The sequence below is a fragment of the Haliotis asinina genome, chromosome 5 (genome assembly GCF_037392515.1).
Source record: "Haliotis asinina isolate JCU_RB_2024 chromosome 5, JCU_Hal_asi_v2, whole genome shotgun sequence".
NCBI classification, from domain to species: Eukaryota; Metazoa; Mollusca; class Gastropoda; order Lepetellida; family Haliotidae; genus Haliotis; species Haliotis asinina.
The window spans coordinates 51,101,928-51,113,415 of NC_090284.1; the positions used below are offsets into that span (position 1 = coordinate 51,101,928).

The 11,488-nt window shown below is 37.8% G+C and overlaps 1 protein-coding gene across 1 annotated transcript; it reads left to right on the forward strand.

Annotated features, from left to right (window-relative positions):
- LOC137284725 (suppressor of SWI4 1 homolog) lies at positions 1 to 11,147 on the forward strand. The gene is made up of 10 exons (XM_067816645.1): positions 1 to 175; positions 1,324 to 1,494; positions 3,185 to 3,508; positions 4,085 to 4,161; positions 5,244 to 5,351; positions 6,256 to 6,369; positions 7,116 to 7,259; positions 7,763 to 7,896; positions 9,619 to 9,681; positions 10,341 to 11,147. The coding sequence occupies exons 1-10, from the start codon at positions 158 to 160 to the stop codon at positions 10,736 to 10,738; spliced, it is 1,551 nt and encodes a 516-aa protein (XP_067672746.1). The 5' UTR covers positions 1 to 157; the 3' UTR covers positions 10,739 to 11,147.
- Positions 11,148 to 11,488: the final 341 nt, after the last annotated feature.

The window sequence follows — 11,488 nt, forward strand, 5'->3', positions numbered from 1 at the left end:
GAATATGAACTGCCTTGTAACGCTCGCTATGGAGTGTTCCGATTGAAATTGACATGCGTACTGTATATTTCCGTTGCAGTACTTCCGATTCGCATTATGTCTGCCATGTGGTTGTTGTTTTGATTGTTGACATTCGCAAGCCAAGACATTTCTCACCATGGGAAAAAAGAGAAAGGTATTGTCTCACAAAGAATCTCTATGGGAAATAAACGTGGCGACTGAAGGGCACGCCTGTTTCACGAAACCGTCAGCAGTTGTTCGGTTGTATGTACAGACCCGTGGCAAGGGTATACGTTTACTTCATTTCCAAATTCCATAGACTTTCATGTTATTTCAGTGTAGCATATGCATTGTTCATGAAGCGAGTTTAGGATGAATCTTTGTCAAATTTGACAGGCAGATTTGATGTCTTTTCACTTTCTGTTCACTTCTCCGACTGCTATTTAACTAATGGCATCAAAATTCACATTTATCAACTTACGTGTGGTTCCTCGATGCACAACCGAGTAGGCCGTTGTGTTAATGGAGTTCACGGGACTGTACATATGTTGATTAAATTGTTGTCATACGATAAATAAGCTACGGAAATTTGTAAGAGTTCCTCCCGTTCACCCAACCCTAAATAATATTTATAAATTAATGTATACTAACATTATTTACAAAACCTAACACAACAATTACTAGAGAAGTCACAAAAGGAATTAAAAGCTCCCAAATCAAATGTAATATATAGGGTCAAACCACTTAGCATTACATCTGTTAATCAGTTGAAAGACCATGGGGTTAACGGAAGGAATTCCTTCCGAAATGTCATGTGTTTTCCACAAACTATGTGCAGTGTACTTAAAGTACCACATGCCAACACCACTAGCAACTAGCTATGACTTCACCAGTATCAGATTACTGTGGACGTTGTCTTTTTTGTACCTGTTATATGATACAACATGTAAACCACAATAACCATTACTTTTCATCACCGCAACATCCACAAGCTTATGTTGTGTTTTTTTATCCATGGTGGTTGTGTGTCATTTTTATGAAAAGGAGTAAATTTTTTCACACAATGCTTTATTGTGGTTGCTTTTATGATAAAAGCCGACAGGAGAACCCAACCTGAAACCCAAGGCAATGAGTATGTGAATAGTGAATGAGGGGACACTAGAAATGGCCTTCACTCATTGTACCCATGTGGGGAATTGAGCCCAGGTCTTCAGTGTGCTGAGCGAGGACTTTAACCGCTACGCTAAACCACCACCTTGTGCATGAATAACCTGAAGCGTTATAAACTGTAGTTAAAGGTTTAGTGTTTGTTACATTTTGCAGCATGGCAGTTCTCGAAAGACACAAGCTATTCATGAAGAGACACAAGATGCAGCTTATAAAACTGCTCCTCACTCCTTCGTGTTTCACAGAGGGAAAGTGGGTGTGACAGTGAGGATGTTGATACAAAACCTGAGGCAAGTGATGGAGCCCTACACAGCCAGTAAACTTCAGGTGGGTCTCAAGTAGTGTTAGAAACCAAATCCAGTATCAGTTATCAGAGACCTTGTCACGGCAAATGATTATAATAAAAATATATCCATTTTTCATGTAATCACCAATTTTAAGGGGCTTTTCTCAGTTTTATTTTTTTTTAATTAATGTTAATGTAACTATTCTGTTTATTTATACAACAAATATTAATCAGTATATCTCATTACATTCACAATAGATACAAAATATATTCATAGACAGGTTACATGGTGATGAATGCGAAACTTTAAACGCACTGCACATAGCTTTATGCTGTTGAGTGAATATTCATCAAATTTTATGGTTAGCTTACTTCAAGGGTGATATTCTGAATCAACTAAACACTGATTAATTGAAACTGTTTTTTTTATATTTTTTTTTATATTTTAATGAATAATTATTTTTAATCTCTGTATCGATCAATTTTCAATAATTTTCAGTCATTGGAACACCACTAGTCTCACACAGAGGAATTAATATTGCATCATTGATTAGATGTGCCTATAAACTTCTTTTGTTTATCATTTTCTTTCTTGTTCATAACATTCCATAACTCATTCACATCATCTAAGCATTTCTGCAGTGTCAGCTGTAGTTATATGAATGTTTAAATGCATGGTGCTTAATAATATGTTTAGTGCAATAACTGGAAGGAAACTGTGGCTTCACAGGGACAACAATTACCACAACAGTTCACAACCATGTGAGCTGAACATGATGAAGAGGCTACTGAGCTTTTCACCTGGGTCTGGAAGTGCCATATATTAACATTTACTTGTGACTCTCTTAGCTCTAAGAGAGCTTCAAAAATCGAGGCCTAGGTGTTTAACATTAATGGTATCATTATAGGATATTTATATAGCAGACATATCCATGCAACTAGTACATTAACCACATCAAGTACATGCTCAAGGTGCTGGTATTGGATGTCAGTTCCATTGGCACATCTATTATCAATTTCAACTCTTGCAGCCACTAGGCACACTGAGCTACTCGCAGTTTTCTCATACTGGGTGGACAGGGACACAGAGTCACAGTACTTTTTCCAAGTTTTATGCACCTTGCTGTACCTGCAACTAGGTATTTGCACATACTGATGTGGCCGCCATCTGGTCATGTAGCAATGGATTCATGGGTTCTTTTAAATGCACATGGTTGTGTCCTGTACACCTGGGATTGTGACAACACTGAAGCCAGTGAAAGAGTCTGCATACAAAGTTAACTCCAAGGGTTTTACACTCGTCGATGTAAACACCACAAGCTTGCTGGATCACAATCCTGGCACCTTAGAGTCAGACATGCCCCCATGGTTAAAAAGATCTTTTTGTATGTAACGATATAAGTTTAATGTAAGATTTAATATATATGTTGAATTGAAATCAGCATTGTTCATTTTATTTTAAACATGCCTGTGTTGATTAGACATTTTATTGTACATTTTCTCACCTAAACTTCTTAAGTTGTTACTGCCATGTGAATGCCTTGTATCAAAGTTTTCTTGTTGATAAAATGTTTGCTGATAAACTCATGCATGAGCATGATAAAAATGTCTAGAATCTTATGCAATATTTCATAATCACATTTTCCTGATATGTATGATAAGATCCTTGTCCAGTTTCATAAATGACTTATTAGAAAAATATTCTCACCATGGTTATATTTTTCGTTGCAGGTTCGTAAAAACAATGTTTTGAAAGACTTTGTGAGTGTGGCTGGTTTGTTGAACATTTCTCACTTTTTAATTCTCTCCAAAACGGACAAACACATCCAATTGAGAGTAGGGCGTGTCCCCAGGGGCCCTACATTGACGTTTCAAGTGAGGGAGTTCTGTTTGAGCAAAGATGTGTTGTCTGCTCAGAAGAAGCCAGATTTAAGCGGGAAAATATTCAACCACCATCCATTGTTGGTGATGAATGGATTTACAGGCGATGAGAAAAGCACTCAACTCATGACAACAATGTTCCAGAATATGTTCCCATCTATCAATGTTAATAAGGTATTGTGGTTCTGATCTCATGTTGGCATATTGAATTTATAAAGAGTGTCCATCATGGGTACAATGTGTGGACCATGTCACTGGAATATTGCCAAAACCAAAAAGCAGCTTAAAAACATGTTCTCTCACTTACTGAATCGCTGACGATAACAGAATGATGGGTAGTGGGGTAGTGTAGTGGTTGAAGTAGTCGCTTCATACCGAAGACCCGGGTTCGATACCCCACATGGGGGCAATGTGTGAAGCCATTTCTGGTGTCTCCTGCTGAGATATTGATGGAACATTGCTAAAAAACAGCGTAAAACAATACTCATTCACTCACTGTAAAGAGTGAAGGTATGGTAGTAATTGATGTCAGAATCAGTCGCAGGCTGTTCATCCATTACTGACAAGGAAGACATTTGTCAATTGTACTGTGATAAATACATGTACATCACCACTGATTTTTTTTGAGTCAGTTTTGAATAGGCTGATAAAGGTGTGTGGTTTTGGTTGAGGGGAGTAGCATTTATGTGCAGGATATTCATACTTTGCTGTAATAATTCAGTAATACATTGTCATTACTATATAATGCAGGTAAACTTGAATAACATCAAGAGGTGTGTGTTGGTGAGCTATAACCCAGAAACAAAACTCATCGATTTCCGGCATTAGTAAGTATCATACCTCATACTTCCTACTTTCTTGTATGTCACACACCCAAATTGTTCATTTGTTGTTGTTGGTTTAAGTAATAAACCTGTGAAGATCTGGGTTAGAATTGATCTTCAGTAACCCATGCTTGTCGTAAGAGGCAACTGACAGGATTGTATAGTCAGGCTCACTGCCTTCTGTCTTCGTTGACACATGTCATCATATCCCAATTGCATAGAATAATCCTCATCCTGTTGATCACTTGGATGGTCTGGTCCAGACCCAGTGTTTGCACTAAATTACATGCTGCCACAGTATTGCTGGAATATTGCTGAATGCAGCATAAAACTAAACTCACTCATTTTGATAGGATTCTATTAGGAAGGGTCAGTTGAAGTCATGAAGCGAGTCATTTGAATCACAGATTTGTAGGCAAAATTTACACCTTAAATAAATAAATCTCACTGGTATGGAGTGATCAAGAAGGATGTAAAAAGTGGACTGTGCTTGGGACAATGGCCATCTGTGTACATGTGTATATATAGTGTATATATGTTTGACTTTGAGTGCAATTGTGAAATCCATGAATTTCCTGAAATGACAAAGAGAGTCAGCCATTGCATGTCATTTTGTGTAACAACAATCAATATAATTCAGTCATTTCATGAAATTTCACTTAATAGCTTAGTCAACAAAAGTGGATCACAGTTTCAACATCACTTATTGACAGTTATGCTAACAGTAAAAACTATTGTTGCAGCAACTGTTGCAACTGTCTTTGAAGCATTTACACCTAGCAATATTACACTTGCAGTGTCCAGAGCAGCCACACCTCACAAACCTCTGTCAACCAAATATAGATGAAATGAAATTTCATGAAATGCCTAAAAGTTGTACAAAAATTTGTACAAAATGGTCGACCATCATCATTTCACAAAATGGTTAAAATAGCATATCATTCTCTGAAACACAGCAGACTTGATTAGTATGAGTACTATCTCATTCTCTGTTGTAATGAAAACAGTTTTATTTTCAAACCATTATGTTTCATTTAAAATGAAGTGGTATCTCAAAGTAAAAAATGCTATGCCTTTTCTTCCAGTACAATCAGCCTGACCCCTGTTGGGTTGACAAAAGGGGTCAAGAAACTGACCAAAACGCACCTTCCTGATCTCGGCAAGTACAATGACATCAGTGACTTCATCGAAAGGTGAGGATTCAAGTACCTGTACCTCTCATGTAAAGCATGTGTCTCTTCCTATTAGTATTCATCTAGCCGTTCCTTGTAGTTTTAGAAATGCAGTTCTTGAATCCATGGCAACTTAAGCCTTTTGTATTTCATTGGAACAAACTGGTCCATCAATAGACAGTTTGAGACCCATTTTCATCCAGTTTTCACCCTCTCACAAGTGAACAAAATGGAGAGAATCCGGGCAAACTGATAATTGTGGTTCTTTCTAGGACAGGTTTCTTATTGTTTACTGTTTACAATTTGTGTCAGTTTTAAACAGCTAGATTTTGCAACACACTTGAAGCATTGAATCGTTGACAACTATAGAATTATAGACCTGTGAAGATCTAGGTTAAAAGTATCTACAGTTACTCATGCTTGTTGTAGGAGGTACTTGTCGTAGGAGATGACTAACAGAATTGGGTGGTCCAGCTCACTGACGTGGTTGACACATGTCATGGGATCCCAGTTCCATAGATCGATGATCATGCTGTTAATCACCGGAATGTTTGTTTCAGACTTGATTATTTACAAACAACTGCCATATAGCTGGAACATTTCTGAGTGCTGTGTAAAACTAAACTCCCTAACTCAATAGAGTTATAGCCTCCAAATGATACAAGTCATTGATGACTGGTGGTCTTTACTTTGTCATCATCACAATTTAATCTCATGATAGCTGACTTTGCTTGAAATTAGAAATCCGAACAGTTGTTGAGCAATGATTGCTTGATAGCTTTAAGATCAACTGATTATGTGTTTGGTTGATTAATTAGCAAATTAAGAAGTACATGGACCTGAACTTGTTGGTTAAAAATTCAGCAGCATGTATATTATATAGACAGTAACTGTATTTACTGAATCTTATGGAATTGTGATTCAGGGGAGGTAACTTGTCTGAGAGTGAAGGTGAACAGGATGGCCCACACAATGAAGTAACACTTCCGCAACAGATTCATGGCCGTGGGAACCTGAAGGCGGGACAGAGTGCCATCAGGTGAGAGTGACTGGCAGGAGACGTTATACAAACAGAGGCATATGACGTGTTCAGTATCAAGTCTTATGTATTCATTTATGGAGGGAGCACCTGGGTTTTTTTTGTACATATTTCATCCTTTCCTGATGCATAAGTGACAGGTCGCGATAGAGGAATAAGCTTAGTTTGTTGTTGAATCATGAGCTATCAAGGTTGTATTCATACACCCAATAATAGGAGAGTGACTTCTTTTTTCACTAATTCAAAATTTAGATGAAGCACAAAGTTTAAAAGCCTTTCATTAAATATACTTGTACTCAGAAACAGTATCTAACATTAACTCAGTTGGTCCTGTGTATCCATTCTATTGTTTTAAATTACTTTAACCTTTTCTCAACCTGAGCTTCATTTTGACTTCACTTGTCCGTAATAGTACTGGACTTCAGTAACCCATGTTACCATGAGGTCAGACTTGTTGGCTTGGTTGACAGGTCATTGCATCCCATTTGTGTAGATCAACGCAGATGGAAATCATTGGACTGTCTTACAAACCTGATTATTTACTTACCACTGCCATATAGCTGGAAAATGGCTGAGTGCTGTGTAAAACAACAAACAAATTTATTTTGAATTTTGTTAAAGAGACCTAAATCCAGACCAAATTCACCAGATTTTCTGATTTTTCCTGATGTAGTAAACATACTAGAATATATATCAAGTGTATCTGTAACATGACAATCAGACAATGTTGTCATCAATGTGTGCAGATTGAAAGAGATTGGTCCACGCATGACGCTGGAGCTGGTGAAGATCGAGGAGGGTCTGTGTGAGGGAGCAGTCATCCATCACAGCTTCATCCACAAGACTTCTGAACAGCTCCAGGCTGATAAGAAGAAGAAGGAGCTTAAATTGTATGCCTGAGTTTGTAGTATTTGTATTTTCAGGATTGCAGCATAACCACATATTATGTTTTTGCTCAATACATCATCGTGACCAGTGGCCTGGCTTTAATAATAATAATATGCCAAATTGCTACATTATATAAGCCTGATAACTAGTACCCCTGTCATGGTGGGGTAATTTTCCTGGCAAAGGCTTGAAATCTCACTTCAATTACATGTATAACTCCAGTGTATGGACTTGTCATATATTCTTGGTGTGTGGATCAGATAATTAGGATAAAGAGTTTGTGGATAGAGAGTGTGCCTATGAAATTCTCAGGTTCGATTCCCATGTGCAAGACATGTAAGCCAAATTTCTGGTCTCCCTGGTGTGAAAATATTTGAATTTTGCTGTATGCTGCATAATACCTCCTTTTATGACACAATGTTTGTTCATGAATCTTGTCATGCTTGTATTCTGCATTACATAGGACATTTTACAGTTTTCCTTGATTCTGACCTTGACCTTGCAGAAAGTTGAAGCAGTCTCGACAAGCGAAGCAGATGCAGAATGTAAGGAAGAAGGAGAAGCTGAAGGCAGAACAAGTAAAACGAAGCATTGAAGGGATGAAGAGGAAACAGGCAGCAGAGCAGATGAAGGATACTGGTGAGAGTTGTGTCCCCTTGTGGCAAGATTAGTTGTTTCAAACACTTCATCAAAAGCTGAATGCTATGACATTATGAAAGGTATTCGACTGTAGTTATCAGTTAGTATGTCATGATTGTCCAGGGCTCGGCTTAGTGCTTTGTTACTTGCACTGGTGCAACCCAGTATTACAAAGTGCAACCTAGATGAGTCTAAGTTATGCAAGTCAAGTTTTGAGGAATAAATTAACAATCTAACATTATAAGCATATGTGCATCAGGTCATTTTTCTTCTAAACTGTGAATAGCTATGGTACCAAAACATTGTTATTTATACACACATCTTGATTATGACAGCTCAGCTGCATATTTGTTTTGCTATGGTTTCATGGGTACAGCATCACAGAAATATGTTTATGTGCACCAAGACCTCTGATGTTTTAACACACTAAGTTCCAACCGGAATTTGACTGGTGCAACTAGGTTTAACCTCTCTTAAATCAAGCCCTGTTGTCAGTGTAAGGCATTACATGAACACCTTACATTTCACTAAACTATCATTGCACTAAGTGACTGTGACTCCCATATTTCGACATGGACTGAGATCTCTTTGTGAAATGGGGTCCTGTTCTGATCCTAGGTCTGAGCAGTGGCGATGTCATGATACAGGAGCCCCACCATATCATACATATTTCCATACCGAGGTCACAATATGATATGTTTTGCGATACAGTGTTTTCAATATTTTGTGCATAAGAAGTTGTCTGATGTAATGACTTATGCGAGTCATTTCTGTTGTATGTAGAGATTAATAGAGAAAAGACAACTACTCATCAGCCCATCAGTACCCATCACTCACTCTCATCAAGTCATGTTTACAAATACAAGAGACAAATTTGTTAAGACTCAGTGTTTTAATATTCTGTAGTATATCACAGGAGAGAAACATTTAAGCTTGAAGCACATTCCACTGGATCATGTCTATAGAGAAGAAAACACAGGGCAATCTGCAGTTTGTGACTCATATATTTTTACTACAGTGTAACTTGTAATGTCATATATTATATGTATATTGGTGTGCAGGCATTGTGAATAGATCAACGAGCAGCCTTGTATTACAATACAGTACTGGATTTCTGTATGTAATTACTAGATCAGATATTGTCACTTGATGAGAACTTGAGGGCAACAGAGAATAGAATGAATGTTAATATTATTACTTGTACAATGTTTTATGCTCAAAAAATACATGTAAACAATTAGTGGCAAAATGGAATATGACTGATCTATGGCCACAGGCTATGTTATCTGGAAAATAGATTGACTAACATGACAGTATTGTATAGTTGCAATAAATGTGGTCAGGATAATTCAATACAGATCAGTCAGATCTGGACCACCTGTCACAGAGCGATCATAAGTGAGCGATCATAAGGTGATCATAAGTCACTGGGGCGACCATAGTTAAATGTTGAATGGGAGTTAAGGCTAACCTTAGCAAAGGTTGCTTCATGAAAGGATTCCTGTACTCCACCTCCCCTATCCAAATTGGATAATTTTTAAATTTGCCTTGACAATGATATCTTGACTGTTCTCTCAACAGTGGTGATATTTATGAGATAGTGGTATGTCAGGACCTTCCTAAGTGAATATTTCTTTATCTCTTTTTGGCACATAAAGGGAATGTTTCGGACATTTCAAGATTGTTTTCCAAGTGTTTTATGCCATTGATTATCTCCCTTAGATGATGAGAGTGATGATGACATTGCCCACTACAGGAAAGAAGTTGGAGCCAACCCTGACAAAGGTGGGTTATCTTTACTGCATTGTCTGATATTATCAGTCATTTTTGGTTAGTGTTCTAGTTGTGATGAGATCAAATATCTACTGTTTGACTGTAATATCTAATTCAGTTCAAACAAATACGCTTGTCTCAATTAGCATGGGCTGGTGATGTAGTTAAGAGGTTCAAGAGTCAGTTCTTCATACCGAAGACCAGGTTTCATTCCCAGGTACTACGTCAAGACCTCAGTTCTTGTGTCCCACTGTCTCATAATAGACGAAGGAAAATTAGTTCACTGAATACATGGAGTCCTTTGTGTCATTGAGCTTTTGAAAATGAAATCCACTTTATTTTTGTCTGTCCTTATTATTGTCAGTTAAGTGTAAGCTAATAACAGACCACTGTGTAGGAGATAACTTGGATGGTTTGATGTTTCTTTCTGTTTTTGAAAGATAATACAGTATTACTGAAACTGGCTTTATATGCCAGTTTTACTCTGATCTGATCTTCACTTTTTTCAGATTAACATATTTTCATATTAACACTTGATTATCATTATCAATATTTTGTTTTATTTTGGATGTAAGGGCAGTGTTGTAACCAAACTGACAGCACATTCATGTTAGGTCTGCTTCCAGCTCCCACCCACTCACTCACCCACTCACTAAATTATCTGTCGCCAGACCTGTTCCCCAGCCAGGGCAAGAAGAGGAAAAGGTTGGACGGGTCTGATGTTCCCACAAAGAAACAGAAGAAGAGTTCTGGAACGAATGACAGCAAGCTGAAACCTAAGAAAGTTGCTCCACCTGGCTTCAGCAAGAAGCAGCAAGTGGCACAACAGAAGAAGAGGAAGGAGATGCAGAAGAAGATGGGGACAAAGAAAGAGAGTCAGCCAGGACAGAAGAAGAACACAATGCCAAGGAAGACAGGCCCAGGCAGGAAGACAGGACCAGGCAAGACAAACAAGGGGGCAGGAGGGAAAAAAATGTGGACGTCAAAGAAAGCAGGAATGTCAAAAATGGGGTCAAAAGGAAGCAAGATGAAACCTGGCTTCAAACCTAAGCGGAAAAGTGGAAGATAACCGATAGTCGTTTGTGGCGAGGGGGGGATTGTTTGCTTGTTTTCTTGTGAAGATGCAGGGAGATATATCTGAAGATTCAGAAAGTTATCAAGAAGGTTTCAAGTGAAAGAACTGATAAAATTGTTATTCTTTGGATCTTTGAAGAATTACTTAAAATATGTTATACAGCATTACGTGATCTTTTTTTCATGCAAATTGGTATACTAAGGTGAACTTTGGTAAGAATTTTGAGAAACTGAAATACAAATGTAGGACAGTTCAGTGTCAGTACTGACTGTAATGTAATGAGGACACATAATGAAAACTGTCCTGTAGTAGATCCCAAATGTTTACAGTTGATTTCATTGTCACTTTGCCTCATTCATTGTTTTCATGAAATACATAAGAATGAATAAATTTTATATCTGAACCATTTTGTTGAGATTTCCATATATGTGATCGTGGATAAATCGACAGTTTGCCATGACAGTGTCTTAGTGGTTGATTAATTGAATAGTAAGATGTTTTGCCACCCATTAATACAAGGGTCAGAGGAGTTGTTTTGTACCCAAGTAGAAGTATCGACCTTTCACATCAATAACGTGGGTTCAAATCCCACCTGGATATAAGGTCTTTACCCAGTTCATATTGCCCACACTTGAATATGTTCACTCGGTCACCCTGCTACTCTTCTTTACACCAAGCATACTTCATGTCAGTGAAATTCAGCTGGGAACCAAGGTTATAGCATCCTCGATATCTTCAGTGTCT